Source organism: Coregonus lavaretus, assembly GCF_964263955.1.
Source record: "Coregonus lavaretus genome assembly, contig: HAP1_SCAFFOLD_636, whole genome shotgun sequence".
NCBI lineage: Eukaryota > Metazoa > Chordata > Actinopteri > Salmoniformes > Salmonidae > Coregonus > Coregonus lavaretus.
Genome location: NW_028157022.1, coordinates 277,093 through 295,548, shown reverse-complemented (window position 1 = coordinate 295,548; position 18,456 = coordinate 277,093). Strand labels below are relative to the sequence as shown.

Sequence of the window (18,456 nt, the reverse complement as noted above, 5' to 3'; positions counted from 1 at the left end):
GTGTGAGACGTACTTTCCGTCTGTGTCGGAGGCAGCAGCGTAGTGGAGCGGGGTGCAACCCCTTTTATCCAGATCGTTCACACTGGCCCCAGACCCCACCAAGGCAAACAGACACTGGTAGTTACAATTGGCTGCCGCATAATGCAGAGGACTCCTAGAAGAACGCACAGAAACCATTCAACATCAACAACAGAAACAGCTTATTGGAGCTGTATAACATTTACATTTTACATTTATGTCATTTAGCAGACACTCTTATCCAGTGCGACTTACAGGAGCAATTAGGGTTAAGTGCCTTGCTGCAGGGCACATAGATTTTTCACCTAGTCGGCTAGGGGATTCGAACCAGCAACCTTTTGGTTACTGACCCAACGCTCTTAACCGCTAGGCTACCTGCCGCCCAATCTTTCCCATAATAATTCCTATATGCCCCTATACTATATTCCAAATTATCATAAAGATCACATATGAAAGTTATTTGATGCCACAGACAGACCTTCCGAAGCTGTCCTTTCTGTTGAAGTCTGCCCCTGTGTTGAGCAGCAGATTCAGACAGTCCAGGTTCCTGGTAACAAGATATCAAGTTCAGAAAGGCTCTCGTACATCAGAGCTATCAGGTGGACGGTAACAAGATATCAAGTTCAGAAAGGCTCTCGTACATCTGAGCTATCAGGTGGATGGTAACAAGATATCAAGTTCAGAAAGGCTATCGTACATCTGAGCTATCAGGTGGATGGTAACAAGATATCAAGTTCAGAAAGGCTCTCGTACATCTGAGCTATCAGGTGGATGGTAACAAGATATCAAGTTCAGAAAGGCTCTCGTACATCTGAGCTATCAGGTGGATGGTAACAAGATATCAAGTTCAGAAAGGCTCTCGTTCATCTGAGCTATCAGGTGGATGGTAACAAGATATCAAGTTCAGAAAGGCTCTCGTTCATCTGAGCTATCAGGTGGACGGTAACAAGATATCAAGTTCAGAAAGGCTCTCGTACATCTGAGCTATCAGGTGGATGGTAACAAGATATCAAGTTCAGAAAGGCTCTCGTACATCTGAGCTATCAGGTGGATGGTAAAAAGATATCAAGTTCAGAAAGGCTCTCGTTCATCTGAGCTATTAGGTGGATGGTAACAATGAGAACCTGAAAGAAAAGAGAAACCCGTACACTGCTCTTGCTAGTATCACTGTTTTTATAATGCTACTAAAAGCAATAATAAAAAGTGATACTAGCAAGAGCAGTTTGCAGGTTTCTCTTCTCTTTCAAGAAGATATAAAGACAATTTAGACCAGAGCGCAAGTCAATACCACCATGGCAAAGAACCACATTATACAGAAATGATACCGCACTAATGATCTATACGATTTTTTAAATAACTCTAAACAATACTGCTAAACCATGTGAAATGTAAGAGTGTGAATATGTGTTTGTTCTTTCTGGTGGCTTTCCAGTTCATGAACTAAATATTCCTTGGTGTAAAGCCTGGACCAGTCCACTCACCCTCCAGCTGCTGCAGCATGTAAACAGGTCCTTCCAAAGTCGTCAGGGGTGTCTATATCAAAGCCTGATGAGAGGAGCTTCCGACAGCAGTCAGAGAACCCACTGAGAGCAGCCAGGTGGAGGGGGAACATCCCATGGACGCCTCGCCTGCAACACATTTTTACATTTTAGATCAACCCCCCACACACCACAATGTGTTGAGCATAGTCTCCAAGCGGCAATTCGGTCAATGACAGAATTGCAGATGCATGTTGCATTATTGCTGGAAACTGTGTGTGTGTGTGTTCTCACTTGGCTGTGTCAGCTCCGTTCGTGATGAGTGTATTGATGAGTAACTCGTGGCCGTAGCGAGCAGAGATGTGCAGGGGTGTGTTTCCATTCTTTTCTTCACAGTCGATCTCAGCACCTACAGAACACACACACACACAGACACACACACACAGACACACACACACACACACACGTCAACCACTTGACCCAAGAGGCATCATGAAGCATTATGTTCAACCACATTGCAAGTAACATTGCTCTGTGCCAGTGAATCATGGTTTGAAGACTAAAGACAATGCTGAAGAGCCTACTGGTTCATATATATTCAGTTGAGAGCATTCACAGCGACTCACCATTCTGGATGATGGCTTGAGATCTGGAGAAGCGTCCGTGGATGGCCGTCATGTGGAGGGGGGTCTTTCCATCTTTACTCTGCAGATAGAAAGACAAAGATGGTTCACACGGCAGTCTGTGCTGCTGACCACAGGCAAAATCAAACACGTATTGGAGGAGCGCTTGATTGCATTTAGTTTGCATTGTTAGGCCTATTCCATTGGTATTTGAATGTAGACCAGGGCCAAATACTAAGCCATGTGCTGCGTCAGTGTGTGCGTCCCAAATGGCACCCTATTCTCTTCATAGTGAACTACTTTTTGAACCAAAGTAGTGTACTTATAAAGGGAACAGGGTGCCATTTGGGACACAGGCAGTGTCACCACGGCTCCTTGCTCTATGGGCCCCTGGTCAAAAGTAGTGCACTACATAGGGAATAGGGTGTTATTTAGTTCAGACACAGTGTTGGTCATCCGGTCTCCTCACCTTGATGTTGACGAGGGCCCCGTTGCCCACCAGCAGCTCCAAGCAGAGCGCCCCATGGCGCGAGGCGGCCGTGAAGTGGAGTGGGGCGAAACCCTTCTCGTACACCTGGTTCACGTTGGCGCCACACTCGATCAGCTCATTCACCACCACGTCCTGCCCGTTGTAGCATGCCACGTGGAGGGGGGTGTTACCGTAACCATTGGGCTCATTTATCTGGAGGGAGCAAGGGAGGGAAAAGAGTGGAGAGAGAGAGGGGGGGGGGGGGGGGGGGAACAAAACAATACATTCCTGATCAGGTCACTTGGTTCTGAAAACCCCCTGGCCCAAAACACTGGCTCCAACCTCCATCTCTTCATTACTTGAAAGGAAATCATTCGCCAACCCACTAGAGCTCTGTATTTTCATTGAGTTGTAATTGAACAGTGACTACACATTTGAATGCGTGTTGACTCACATCCACTCCAAGGTCCAGGAGGTACTTGACCACACTGATCATTCCACTGGAGGCTGCAGAGTGGAGAGGGGTGTAGGCCTTCTTGTCTTTACAGGACACCTCTGATCCATGAGAGGCCAGCAGTTTCACCACCTCAATGTGCCCTATGGTAGGTAGAGAGAGCGAGAGCGAGAGCGAGAGAGAGATTAGTTTACAGTGGTACACAGCACCATAAGCAACACCTACATCATGTTAGTACAACTGAAAACATCTAATCAACCTACTTAGTACATGATTCTGACATAATAACACACTAGACGTGGCTCATACAGCTGAGCTGTGAGACTAACACACAGTCCATTCATTCATTCATTCATTCATTGGTATAAAAGACATTAGTCAGAATGTAAATGATGTGGTAAACTCATCACCCATGTAAGCAGCCCAGTGGATTGCTCGCCGATCCTTCTTGTCAAAGGCATTAATGTTGGCTCCTCTGGAGAGAAGCAGCCTCACCATCTAACAGGGAGAGGAGAGCGAAACAAAACACAGGTTGAGGAAAACTAAACAGCAAAATCCGCTAAATCTGGCTTCAAAGCCTCCCCTTTAAAAAATATATTTTGTATTCACAATGAATGAAAGATAACATGTAAAGACATTGTACATTTCTCCCCTTTTAGTCCCCCTTTGACCTCCCCCTCCCCCCAGAATGCCTCCAAACACATTTAAAAAGAAAGGGAAAGTAATTGAGTTACATGTCAGAAAACAAAACAAAAGTATACAACAACGTTACTTCAAGCAAAAATGTAATAGCCTAACAATTTCAGGTGATTAAGTGATTTTATAGGCCTATATAGCAGTAATCTCAAGGTGGGGCCAAGAGTACAAATTTGGAGGAAGTGTTTGGAGCTGTTCAAAACAGGATATCATCGGGTCCCAGGAGGAATAAAATGAGTTGGTTGACCCTCGAATGGTAACTTCATTTTTTCTCATTTTAGGAACAGCTTCAGATCTTCGAGCCAAAGAGAGGCTAAGGGAGGATTGATAGATTTCCAATCCAATAAAATCCTTCTGCGGGCTAACAGGGAGGCAAAGGCAATGGCATCTAGCTGTCTATTGGTCAGAGAAGGATTGTTGTTTGGTACTCCAAAAATAGCAATTTCTGCACTAGGCTGCAACTTTATATCAAATGCTTCAGAAAGGGTTTTAAATAGTGGACAAATAATCTGCCAGACGGGGACAGGACCAGAACATGTGGGTCAAGTCCGCCAAGGAGCTTTTACACCTGTCACATGTACCATCAATATTTGGGTAGAATTTGGACAATCTGGCCTTACTGAAATGGATACGGTAAAGTACCTTAAACTGTATAAGGCTGAGCCGGGCACAAGAGGAGCTTCCATTTACCCTCAGTAAGGCATTTCACACTCAGATCGGATTTTATTCAAAGCCTCCTCTGAACAAACTCAAGCATACAACTAGGGCTGTGATGGTCATGGAACTTCAGGTGTCGGTGATTGGCGTGTCTTATGTACGTGGTCATCGACAAAACTGACAGCTGACAGGGGGGCGGGACGGACATTAGCAAAGGAAAACATTAGCGCGTTTAGGCCAGTCTTGCTCTCAAGTTTGGGGAAGCTAATTTTCTCCTTGAAAAATATCAAGCATTCCATGCATCATCACATTTGCAAACTTATTTTTGTTTAGTTTTTTGTTTTCACCTTTATTTAACCAGGTAAGCCAGTTGAGAACAAGTTCTCATTTACAACTGCGACCTGGCCAAGATAAAGCAAAGCAGTCCGATAAAAACAACACAGAGTTACATATGGGGTAAAAAAACATAAAGTCAAAAATACAACAGAAAATATATATACAGTGTGTGCAAATGTAGCAAGTTATGGAGGTAAGGCAATAAATAGGCTATAGTGCAAAATAATTACAATAGTATTAACACTGGAATGCTAGATGTGCAAGAGATTATGTGCAAATAGAGATACTGGGGTGCAAAAGAGCAAAATAAATAACAATATAGGGATGAGGTAGTTGGGTGGGCTAATTTCAGATGGGCTGTGTACAGGTGCAGTGATCGGTAAGGTGCTCTGACAACTGATGCTTAAAGTTTGTGAGGGAGATAAGAGTCTCCAGCTTCAGAGATTTTTGCAATTAGTTCCAGTCATTGGCAGCAGAGAACTGGAAGGAATGGCGGCCAAAGGAGGTGTTGGCTTTGGGAATGACCAGTGAGATATACCTGCTGGAGCGCAGACTACGGGTGGGTGCTGCTATGGTGACCAATGAGCTAAGATAAGGCGGGGATTTGCCTAGCAGTGATTTATAGATGGCCTGGAGCCAGTTGGTTTGACGACGAACATGTAGTGAGGACCAGCCAACAAGAGCGTACAGGTCACAGTGGTGGGTAGTGTATGGGGCTTTGGAGACAAAACGGATGGCACTGTGATAGACTACATCCAGTTTGCTGAGTAGAGTGTTGGAGGCTATTTTGTAAATGACATCGCCGAAGTCAAGGATCGGTAGGATAGTCCGTTTTACGAGGGCATGTTTGGCAGCATGAGTGAAGGAGGCTTTGTTGCGAAATAGGAAGCCGATTCTAGATTTAACTTTGGATTGGAGATTCTTTATGTGAGTCTGGAAGGAGAGTTTACAGTCTAACCAGACACCTAGGTATTTGTAGTTGTCCACATACTCTAGGTCAGACCCGTCGAGAGTGGTGATTCTAGTCGGGTGGGCGGGTGCCAGCCGCGTTCGATTGAAAAGCATACATTTAGTTTTACTAGTGTTTAAGAGCAGTTGGAGGCTACTGAAGGAGTGTTGTATGGCATTGAAGCTCGTTTGGAGGTTTGTTAACACAGTGTCCAATGAAGGGCCAGATGTATACAAAATGGTGTCGTCTGCGTAGAGGTGGATCTGAGAGTCACCAGCAGCAAGAGCGACATCATTGATATACACGGAGAAAAGTGTCGGCCCAAGAATTGAACCCTGTGGCACCCCCATAGAGACTGCCATAGGTCCAGACAACAGGCCCTCCGATTTGACACACTGAACTCTATCTGAGAAGTAGTTGGTGAACCAGGCGAGGCAGTCATTTGAGAAACCAAGGCTATTTAGTCTGCCAATAAGAATGCGGTGGTTGACAGAGTCGAAAGCCTTGGCCAGGTCGATGAAGACGGCTGCACAGTACTGTCTATTATCAATCGCGGTTATAATATCGTTTAGGACCTTGAGCGTGGCTGAAGTGCACCCATGACCAGCTCGGAACTTATGTAAAATAGCTGACTATTCCTAATGTGATTAGTAAATTGGATAGTCATAATTTAGGCTAATAATATAACTCAATCACAGGCTGTTCAATGCAGCGGGTGGTGGAGTAGGTTTCTTTTCACTGGAAAAATGTGGCCTTTTATTATTTTAAAATCACGCAATTCTACTACACTTTATATGACTAGAGAGATTAGCAGAATCTTTTTCAACACGACTTTCAAGTGGCACTGACCCAGTGATAAAGACAGTGAATATGCACACTCACCAGGGATATAGCCGATGCCAATGATACTGTTCCCTCAATTAAGTTGAGGATTTTGATCATTAAAAAGACATTAGTATTTTCATCTTCTTCTCTTTGAAGCAATAAGCCAATTGCTTTCCAAACTGTTTCCCTCCATTGTATTTTGAAAAATTGCGATATGCCTGGTTGAGCCTCTCTTTCACTGACATTCACAACTCAACAGTCATCTATTTGGAAGCCTATTCGCCGCACCCGCTGCCTTCCGACAGGCTACGCGATTTAAAACAATCCAGAAGAAGCTAATGATCATGCTTTCTGGTATAGTATACACACGTAACATGTAGGATTCCCAGAATATGTTCTATATTCTCATTATAATCAGTGGTTTAATTAGAGTATGATTGGCTAAATAAAACAATGGGCCTATGGTAATGCAACATTAAGTGATTCAAGGAAACTAGCCTATTTTGTTTGTTTATTTGCTCGGGCATCTGAATTACAATTATTCATGAACAATAATTTTGCATATCTTATTCTTCTAACATTGAATAGCCTAAAATGTGGTTATTACAGCTGTTGGTGCTGTCATCTTCAGGACAGGAATACCGGCTTACTTAACGGAGGAATAAACACACATGTTCATCGTTGGTGTTTCAACCAGAACGCGGGAAAATGCCCTTTCTTTATTTTCGCACATGCGCAGTTGTACATCTCTCATAGGGCATAACTGTACCAGTGTAAGAACACAATTTATAACATATTAGTCTATATGTTAACACCCCCACTTGCTCTTATACTGTACAAGTCGTATTCAACCTAACTATCAACACATTTAGCTTACAGTTATACATCTCACAAATGTCAGTTTACATTCCAAACATATAACCCAAGAATTTTTCATTTTTGAACTTCGTTACAGGTTTAGTCAAAACATCTGCAACCATGTCTGCCGTTGGACAATATTCAATACTTATTTTGCCATCACTGAGCGCAGATCGAATGAAATGATATCTGATGTCAACATGTTTACATCTCTGACGACATACTGGGTTCTTTGACAGAGCAATTGCACCTTGGTTATCTTCAAAGATTGTTACTGGTGCATATTGGCACTCACTATCCATCTGGCCCAATAACTGTACAAGGTACAAACTTTCTTGTGTAGTAGCAGCCAGTGCCATGTACTCTGCTTCACATGTAGATAAAGCTACTGTTGGCTGCTTCTTAGACCTCCATGAAATAACAGGTCCACATTTAGTTAAACTAAAACAATACCCTGTTATGCTTCATCTGTCACTTTGATCTGCTGCCCAATCAGCATCACTATATGCTACGAGGTTGTGTTTTTCCACCCCCTTTTTGTAACACAACTCCTGATTCATTGTCCCCTTCAAGTACCTCAACACATGTTTAGCTGTTATCCAGTGTTGCTCTTTTGGTTCTGATAGGTATTGTGACAGCTTGCTGACAATCCAGCTGATATCCGGTCTTGTACATGTCATAACATATATCAAGCTGCCTATCACTTCACGATACCTTTTTGAATCAATAGGTTCACCATCACCATCAAAGTTTGTTTTTTTGTTCACATGGTGTTGACCTTGTTTTACAGTCTGACATACCAAACCTTTCCAGTATCTTGGTTATGTACCTTGTTTGGCTCATCTTTATTTTCCCTTCACTTTGTGTAAAATCGATGCCTAGGAAATGTCTAAGCCTCCCAAGATCTTTCATCTTAAATTTTTCACTTAACATTTCTTTTACACTTGTGAGTGAGTCACTATCACTAGCAGCGATAATTAGATCATTGACCCAAATTATCAAAATGATCCTTTCTGTTGCAGTTTGTTTGTTGTAAACACAGTGATCAGCTGGGTTCTGTGTAAAACCATGGTGATCATGCAACATTTTGTTCCAGTTCCTTCCTGACTGTTTCAGGCCGTACAGTGACTTGTTCAGTTTGCAGACTAGTTGCTCACCTGTATCTGACCTGACTTCAAAACCCTCTGGTTGCTCCATGTACACTTCACAGTCAATAGGAGCATGTAGATATGCTGTTTTGACATCCATCTGATGTAACTCTAAGTCATACTGAGCTGCTAGCTGCATCAAACAACGTACTGATGTCATATTTGCAGTTGGAGAAAAAGTCTCCTTATAGTCTATTCCTGCCACTTGACTATATCCCTTTGCAACATATCTTGCCTTGTATGTCTCAGTCTCATCTCAATTGTTTTTGACCGCATAGACCCACCTGCCCCCCACTGCATTTTTAACCTCTGGCAGTGTGGTCAATGTGAATGTATCATTTTCCCTAAGGGAATCCATCTCCTCCTTCATAGCAGTAGCCCAAATCTCAGATTTTGGTGAAATCATTGCTTCTTTGAAGGTTTGTGGTGCATTGCACATTACTCTGTAGCAGTAGTCAACACTAGGTGGTATCTGGTCATCACACTTCACTTTACACTCATAGTCTTTTAAGTACTGGGGCTTCTTCCTCTCTCTGTCTGGATAGCGTGGACTCTGACTATCTGAAGTCTCGATTTGCACATCTTGTGTCTCTTCGGAATTTTGATCTGCCATCTTGGCTTTTGGCATGGGGGATTGAAATCTCTCCCCATGAAGATCATCACTCATTTCCAAATCTGTCTGAGTTTGGCGTTCGACTACATCTTTTGTAACGAACTTGACTAATCTGTTTTTAAGAACTTTTCCAGTGTCTGGGTAGTAGACTAGGTATACTGGACTATTTTTATCATACCTGACAAAAATACCCTTTTCACATCTTGAGTCCAACTTTTTCTTGTTCTGTCTGTATGCATAGCAAACAGATCCAAATTCTTTCATCTTTGAAAGATCAGGCTTTCTCCCAGTAAACATGTAGTGTGGAGTCTGTCCTACACGCTTATTGTAACACCTATTGCGAATTACTGCAGCAGTCATTACAGCATATGTCCACAATTTCTTTGGTAGGTTGCTCTCAAGTAGCATGCATCTTGCCATTTCAAACAGTGTTCTCCAATTTCTCTCAGCGGTCCCATTTTGATGGGGTGAGTAAGGGGCTGAAGTTTCATGTCTTATGGCATTCTTACTGAGCAGTGACGAACTCTTTGGCTGTGTACTCTGTGCCATTATCTGACCTGACACACTTTATTTTTTCCATAAGGGGCCACATCAGCAATAAACTTCTCAGTAGCTTTTACAGTATCACTTTTTGCTTTTAAGAAATACACAAAAACTGACCCTGAATAATCATCCGTAAATGCTAGAGTATATCCGAACCCATCTTTCGCCTCTGGCTCAATAGGGCCAGCCAAATCAGTGTGCACAAGCTCAAGAGCTGCTTTTGCCTTTTCATCAGGCTCTCTGTTTCTGCTCTGAACAAATTTTCCCTGTGTGCAGATTTCACAGTTGAGGGTAGATTTGTCAATCTTACCTGTGATTTTCATTCCCTCTGTCACATTTTCTAACTTTGACACATCCTCAAAATTACAGTGGCCATGAATGTTGTGCCATGTGTGAATATCACAGCACCCATGACATCCATCATCATTTTCATCACTTACAGTGTTAAGATAGTAAAGTCTATCGTACTCATCGATGTCAAAAGTGGTACCGTTCTTGTGGATGAGCTTGTTACACCCCTGTCGAAAGTTGACTGAAGCTCCGTTGGCTGTCGCTGCTTTAACAGAGAAAATGTCCCGTGGAAACGACGGCACGTACAGCGCCTTCGTCAGCGTTGTTTTCACCCGACGACCCGTGTTGTGTCAGCGTTGTTTTCACCCGACGACCCGTGTTGTCTCTCAGGTAAACCTCCGCTGCACCTCTCCTCTCCGCGACACCATTCGTTCTTGTTCCGTCAGCCAGCTCCACGGAATGTTTTTCCGGTTTGAAAGTCTCGTCAAACTCCTTAAACTTCCCGATGTCCGTGACTATATGTGACGTTGCTCCCGTATCAACCATCAGCCCTTTATGTTTCAGTCCACGAACCTGACAGTCACTTATTTTGAATGCAAATGTGTGGCCTTCAGCATCTGTTGCTTGTTTCACATTGTCTCTTCTTTTTCGTCTGCAATTTGCGTCAGTATGAGTGGAGCGCTTGCAAAAACTACACCACTGTCTCCGTTCTCTGTGCTCTCCAGTAACAGTACATTGTGGCCTTTCTGGCCACAGTTGAAGCAGGTTATCTCGGTCCCTTTATCTATTCCTCTTGGCCAGCTAACTTTAATGTTACTTGCCTTCATCACGTTGTCGTCAGTGGAAATGGCGCTAAACTTCTCGGTGCTTTCATAGCTCCTCAACTTGGTTTTGAACTTGCCATAAGTTGTCGGCTCGTCACTCTGCGTTATGTGGATGGCAAACGGCTTAAATGATTCGGGCAAACCTTTCAGAATCATTGCAATCAACAGCCCGTCACTTAAAGTCTCTTCAGCATTCCTCAGTGCTGTAATAGCCGTCTCAGCACGAATGATATAATCGTAACACTTTCGTCACTGGCTTTCTGAAGAGAAGTTAGCTCAGTGTAGAGGCTAATCACACGTGGCTTCCCTTTACCTGCATAATGTTCCCTCAATATCTTCAACGCTTTTCTCCCATCATCTGCTGCTTCTCTCATTATCAGGGAAAGACTTTTATCATCCAAAACCTGTATCAATTCGGCGTAGGCTTCTTCATTTTTCTCTCCGTCTTCTTCATCTTCACCCATGCTCAATATGGTGGCCTTTAGCCCTAGCAAACGCAAGTGTCCCAAAAACTTCGTCTCCCATAACTCGTAGTTTTTTTCATCTCCGTCGAAACATAATCTATTCCATCGGCTTCCATGTTCCCTCCTGGGCCCATAACCTGTTGGTGCTGTCATCTTCAGGACAGGAATACCGGCTTACTTAACAGAGGAATAAACACACATGTTCATCGTTGGTGTTTCAACCAGAAAGCGGGAAAATGCCCTTTCTTTATTTTCGCACATGCGCAGTTGTACATCTCTCATAGGGCATAACTGTACCAGTGTAAGAACACAATTTATAACATATTAGTCTATATGTTAACAACAGCTTAGTTATTAAAACTTAATTTCTCACAAGAATGAGGTTGTGAATTGGGAGGTTCAGCTCGGTCTGGGCCTTACTAGGTCCCCCTGTTAAATCGCCAGCTCTGCTAAAAAGTGCCCACCAGAGTTCTACATAGGCCTAGAACACGGCCTGTGCTCTAGCTTCACATTGATGGTGACAGCGAGATGGAGATTGTGGCCAAAGCAATTTAGCCAAGGCCAGTTCAGTTGCCTCACTTCAGCCACAATGTTGGCCCCGTTGTCTGTGGCGATACAGGACATTAGATTTTCGTCAAGGGCCCAGTCAAGGAATTCCGAACGCAGGGCTTCGGAGAGTTTGTCGGCTGTGTGGTATTCCGGAATGTAGGTTGTTTCCAAACAGTTGGATTTCAGTGTCCAGTCTTTCGTCAGATAGTGCACTGTTAGGTTCATGTAAGGAGTCATATTTACACTTGACCACATGTCCGTATTCAGTGCAAAAATAAACAAATCTACGTCCTTTAGCTCTGTCTGAACCTCCCCCTTCACCTTGTTGAACAAGGTAGGGACCGCTGTTTGAGACAAATACTTTCTCCCCGGTAACTCGTATAGTCTGTCAAATTTCCAGAGCATTTATTTGAAGGCGGGTTTCTCCACCGTTCGTAAAGGCACCATTCCTATGACTAAATAACGAGTTCCAGTGTCTGGCAGTGCTCGCCACTTATCGGTGTCCCGTTTGTGGTGCTGGAATTCTTAGTAGGTAGCCTATGGGTTTTGCGCATATTCTGCAAACAGGCTGGTCCAAGTCATCTGGTTCTCCATCGTCGTTAGGTGTGAAACTGAAATGTGCCCAAACAGGTTGTTATGGGGTTTTTTTTGCAATGAGAGCCATCTTTTTCACCTCACTCCTCTGATCTACTGTAACAATGAAAAAGATCAGAGGTGAAGGTCAGAGGTCAGAGGCTACCCACCCACCCCCAGCCTGTAGGCTATAGATCTAGAGGTACTATAGTTACCCCCGGTCCCCACTTTTCACCTCACCCCCCCTCTTCAATTAACCTGAATTGACCTTCAAAGATTCTCTCCTATTCGCGCATAGAGCAGATTTGGTGATTGCGGTGCATCAAAAGATAGTCCATCTATTAAACTGTCTATATCTCCTCCAACTAAGTCAGCAAAACAATACCATATAATCAAGAGTTAACACTCCCGCTATGGATAAAGTATATCTACATTAAAATAAAAGGTGATAAAACATTTTATGGAGAGAAAATCATACTTGGTTTTGACGGTTATTTTATTTTCATGGCGTTCTTCATCCAAAACCGTCAATGTCACGGTTATCCAATTACCGTCACAGCCCTACATTCAACCAATATAAGTAATCGGATGCACAGTAAGCTCAACGTGGGGATAGGACAGGTATAAAGTGTAGACTACAGTGTGTAATCATGTCCATGCTAATTGCTAACCTCCTGGTGTCCACTGAAGGCTGCATGGTGCAGCGCCGTGCGCCCGGCCCGGTCTGACACGTTCACGTTGCTGAGGAGAGGGACCAGGGCCTCGGCACAGCGGACTGCCTTATTGGCCGCAGCGATGTGGAGCGGCGTTTGCCAGTTCTTGTCCCTGGCGTTCACGTCAGTAGAGTGTTTCAATAACACCTGGACAGCCTCCTACAGGAACACAGTTCAAATCATGTTCAACTTTGTTTAAAGTGCATTTAAAAATCACAACACACTTAACAGTCAAACACATATGCACAGGAGTGTGTGTGAGGGCTGACAGTATCAGTACACGTACCTCACTGCAGGAAGCCAAGGCCCGGTGCAGAGGAGTGAGCCACTTGTTGTCTTTGGCATTTACTCTGGCTCCTGGGACACAGACAGAAAAACAGGTGACAGACCGACAGGGGGACAGACCGACAGGGGACACATTCAGTGCCTAACAACACACTATACAATACAAGTAAAATGATATACAACATAATTCTGACAAAATAAATGACATACCTGTACACGAAGAGACAACACACAATAGCTTAGCCCTTGGTGCAGCCACAGCTCTCGGGCACCTGCGTGAGCACATAGAAAATCACTGTCTAATCAGAGACTTCAACACATTAGTTCCCACAATGAGTTCATCAACCTGCCCATCAACAATAAGCACTGGGACTACATAACAGAAGCCATAAAGTTGAATTTTTAAGTCACATGCCCACTGGGCTAGTTTGTTCCCACCACAACCCACCAGGATGATGTCTGAAGGAGCTAGAAAGTTCCCCTCTACCACTCCTGCCTCCCTCAACCGAGGTACAATATCTGCGCGCAGAGTAGTAGCCATGGACCCACTATCTAACATCCCCTTCAGCTCAACTTTATCCTGTACTAGCACAGTGGTGTAAAACAAACTGTCATTCTGAGTAATTCTCATTGTGTTCTGAAAAATGACTGTGTTGTTCTTGGGTACTGACTCACAAAAGTAAGAATAAACAGATTGGATATCATCATCAGTGGAGGAAAAATAAGAATGCCCCACATTGCCCTCCTCAGAACGGAGGCTTTCTAGTTTTCCTGAGACCTGCCAGTCTGTCCACATCCAGGGTTCTGTCGCTGCCCAGCCTCACTACAGTCAAAGCTCATGTGGCCCGGAGAAAAGCACTTGACGCACAGCTGGTGCATCTGACAGTGAGCTTTGGTCCAGTGATTAGTGCTTCCACAGTCAGAGCACTCATGCTGACGTTTGTGGAACTGTTTACGGGGCCCTCTACATTTAACATGTTTAAGTCATTTAGCAGACGCTCTTATCCAGAGCGACTTACAGTTAGTGCATACGTTACTTTTTTTTTTTTCATACCCCCCGTGGGAATCGAACCTACAACCCTGGCGTTTATTGGGGATTTATTATTCTCCTAAATTGATGGGATGACTAACTTAGAAAGAATGCATTCTTGACTGGGCTAATGTAGGTTGTGACACCTGGCAGGCTGTGATTGATGTGAAGAGCTGTTTTAGGGGGTAAAATGAGATAAGGATTGTTTCTCCAAATGCTAGACTATACTGGTTCTTTGTGATCTGTGAACCTTCCTTGGACGTAGGAATGAGGTCTAAGGGAGCTGGCTCTTCTCACTATGACAGGTTGTTATGATAAACTTGTGCCTGGCTGAAGTGTGCAACAAATGGCGCCGAGGAGATGGGACCAACACCTGAACCAACGGATTGGCTGAGTAAAGTTAAAACCACACTCATTCCTTTACTCTAATTGGCCAGCAGAGAAGTGGGAAACTTTCTCTGTCAGAGTATTTGAGTATTGGATCTGAAACAATGTTTTAGTTCTCTGAAGTGCCCTGCGAGGTATTTCAAAGAGCCCGTATATACGAAACATCATATTTACCATTGAAGTTTTTTGCATTAATTAAAATAACTAGTATATCTTAGAAGTCGTGTTGACCTCTTTTGTTCCTAATACCAGATTTGAATTGACGCGACTTTGACAATTGGTGACCCCGACGTGATCTGGTAGAAGGGACTTCGCTGGATACTGTCCGGCCCATTTGGTCACCTCTTTCATCGAACCGTGTGTTTCACAAACTGCCCGGGCTTCTAAAAAGGTAAGCAGATACCTATTGTTAAATAACTAAAGATCTGCACATTGGCTTTATCCAAATTAATTTTGTGAAACACCTGTCTGATGTAAGTGAACTCAATTATGAAACTATTATGAGTAGATAAGCACAATATTGTGACATGCAAGCCTTTAGTAAATGTGATGTTTAAACCATGGTACCAGAGAGTATTGGTTCTACCGGCAAGGTCCGTGAGATACGGCTAGGTTCAGGAGACAATACTGACATCTACCGGCAAGGTCCGTAATTGCGACAATACGGCTAAGGTTCGGAAGATATAGGGAATAATTGGTTTAAATAATTGCTATCGGCAAGGTTCGTAACTACGACAGTACGACTAAGGTTTGAAGAATTATACCGGCAAGGTCCGTAACTGAGATACGGCTAGGTTCGGGAAATTTTTGATAATACTGGTGACTGGCAAGGTCCGTAACTAAGGGTTGCGGCTAGGTTCAGCACAGTGTTTTGAATAAAATAGACGCGGCTGTGTGCCCAAATAGATTGTGTGTGGAATATAAGTGTGTCATTTATGACTGTGTGACATATTTGACTGTATGATAGGATTATGACTGTGTATTGTGAGTGAGTGCGATAACTGTGTACTATTTTTGCTGTGTGATAACTGTATACTACGTTTAACTGTGTACCATTTTTGACTGTGAATACAAAGAATATTTTAAAACAGTAAATGATGAGAATTACAATTAGGAAATAAAGTTTAAAGTGTGCAAACGTTAACAAAAGACACCCATAGGAGGTACTATAAAAGTTAGACAGTGCGAGTGTTGTCGTATGCATGAAAGTGTGAATGATAAACCTGTATACCTTGATAGAAAACAAATTGGGAATCAAAAGACGTTTGTGGCTGTCCAAACGGTATAATTTGGGAATAAATGTTGGATTTGTGTTTACTCAAACCATATAACCCGTCAGTAACAATCGAAAACATGAAATGAAAAGTGATGAATGAGTGTGACTGAACTAAAACGTTTGAACTGATATATTTGAAATATAACATTTGATGTTTGACATAGCGTAATACTGCTTTTAAATAAGTAAATTGAAGTGATATGGTGTGGCGTTTAATTTGATGTATCAACCATTGGTTAAATAATTGAAAAACTTGGGTTTATTCGTTCAATTTACCAATTGATGTGTGGCGTTTAATTTGATGTATCACCACATTGGTTAAATTATTGAAAAACTTGGGTTTATTCGTTCAATTTACCAATTGATGTGTGGCGTTTAATTTGATGTATCGCCACATTGGTTAAATAATTGAAACAATTGGGTTTATTCCTTCAATTTACCAATTGATGTGTGGCGTTTAATTTGATGTATCGCCACATTGGTTAAATAATTGAAACAATTGGGTTTATTCCTTCAATTTACCATTTGATGTGTGGCGTTTAATTTGATGTATCGCCACATTGGTTAAATAATTGAAACAATTGGGTTTATTCCTTCAATTTACCATTTGATGTGTGGCACTGTAAGAATACTGCTTTCAAACAATTAAGGTTGAAATAACCTGGCGCCGAGTTTAACTAATTAGGTGGGAATAATAGATAGATGTACTTTAAATAACTAAATAGCGGACGAATATTACAAATTAAAACGAAAAAAACATGACTACCAGCGGAGAAGCGGAAAGAATATTGAAGGCTCTAAAATCCACACTTGAAACAAACGGAGGAAAAGATGGAAAAGAATGGAGCAGGCGAGGAGAAAAACTTTATAGAGAATGGATAGACGATGGTTGTATACTGTCCCCCGATGGAGTGCCTGTAGAAGGCGAACCAGGGAGAATACTGGAGACGTTGAAACGGAAAACCCAGAAAGCAGAAGGCGAATGGAAAAGTGAAGGAGAGCCCCGCAGTGGCAAAATTAAAGACGCAATGGAGAAAGCAAAGCTAAAGGAGAGGATTGGCCTAGCAATGCTTGGAAAATTGAAGAAACTGTGTGCGGAGAAAACAGGACAAAAGGAAAGGACCCGTTTATACCCACCCTTACCAACAGCGCCACCACCATATGAAGACCACCCAAAAACAATGGCTCCGGTTCTGGATATAGCGGGAAAAGTCCACTATCAACAAAGGACAGATGAGGGGGAAGAAGGAGTGTGGGTCAGAAAGAGCGATATGACTGACAGAAGGGGAGAAGTGGATGTACTTCTAAAAGCTGCAAGAGCGCTAGAAAAAGGAGTGTTTGAACTGAGTAGAATTGAGGGAGAGACAGGGAACAGATGCGGAACAGAAGGAGGAGGGAGTATTTACGGTGACGGTGAGAGTGAGAAGGAAGAGAGAATGAGCCTAACTGGAGGAAACGTAAGAGGTGGTCTAGCCCAGGGGGAGTGGCAACGAAACAAGGATGCTGAAGAAGGGGAAAGGAGGGAGAGACTTGAGAGACAGAGAGATGAAGAACGACTGGAAGAGTTGAAGATGATAAAAGAGGAAGTACGACACCAGGAAGCACAATTGCAAAAGTAAAAAATGGAGCTCAAAGCGAACAAGAACGGAAGTGAAAGTGAACGCTCACCAGTAAGGGGACACTGTATTGACCTCAGAGATGGGGAAGAGAGTGAGGAGGAAAGAGGGAAACAACAAAAACTAATATGTGGAGCTTTTGATGGAGACATATGGGACAACAATGATGGACCTGCATACCATACCCGAGCCAGGGCCCAGTCCAGAGAAGGACACAAAGGGGGGCAGTACCCGTTGAGGGAGACCCCAGGGGGGGTCTCAGTTTACAAGCCATGGTCTCACAGAGACATACAGACACTGGTGGACAGTCTCCCCCAACCTGATGAATCTGGACACAGATGGGTGAAGTCTTTTGAGAGTCTCACAGCAGCGGATGAACTCACCATAGGTGATATGGTTACTGTAATGAACAGGTGTATGGGAGACCAGGAATGCAGAGAGATAATGACCTCTGGGGGACTGAGAGGGCAAGTGTGGTCGGCTACAAGATTTGACCCCCACCGCAGTGACGTATGGAATGTCATAAGGAGGAAGTATCCTACCCAGGCCAGACCCGAACTGATGAGAACTCTGATATTGAATGACGATGAAACCATACCAGCATACATGAAGAGGGCTAAGTGCCTCTGGAGGCAAGCATGGAATGAAGAACCAGGAAAAGACACCATGAAGCACCTCTTCCTGACAAACTGCTTGGGGGGACTCCCGGATCAGGCTCGAGCTGAATGTGAAAAAGTTGTGGCAATCACCGCAAAATCAATTCCGGAATTTACCGAGATAG

General features: G+C 43.4%; 1 protein-coding gene across 1 annotated transcript; it reads right to left on the bottom strand.

The window, feature by feature from the left end:
- Positions 1-1,786: 1,786 nt before the first annotated feature.
- Positions 1,787-17,949, bottom strand: LOC311125879 (uncharacterized protein; the record flags this gene model as incomplete). Its single annotated transcript, XM_084199906.1, has 8 exons — positions 1,787-1,905; positions 2,123-2,201; positions 2,589-2,801; positions 3,043-3,185; positions 3,453-3,540; positions 13,040-13,240; positions 13,368-13,438; positions 17,907-17,949. The coding sequence occupies 8 exons, from the start codon at positions 17,947-17,949 to the stop codon at positions 1,787-1,789; spliced, it is 957 nt and encodes a 318-aa protein (XP_084056032.1).
- Between the last annotated feature and the right edge of the window lie 507 nt (positions 17,950-18,456).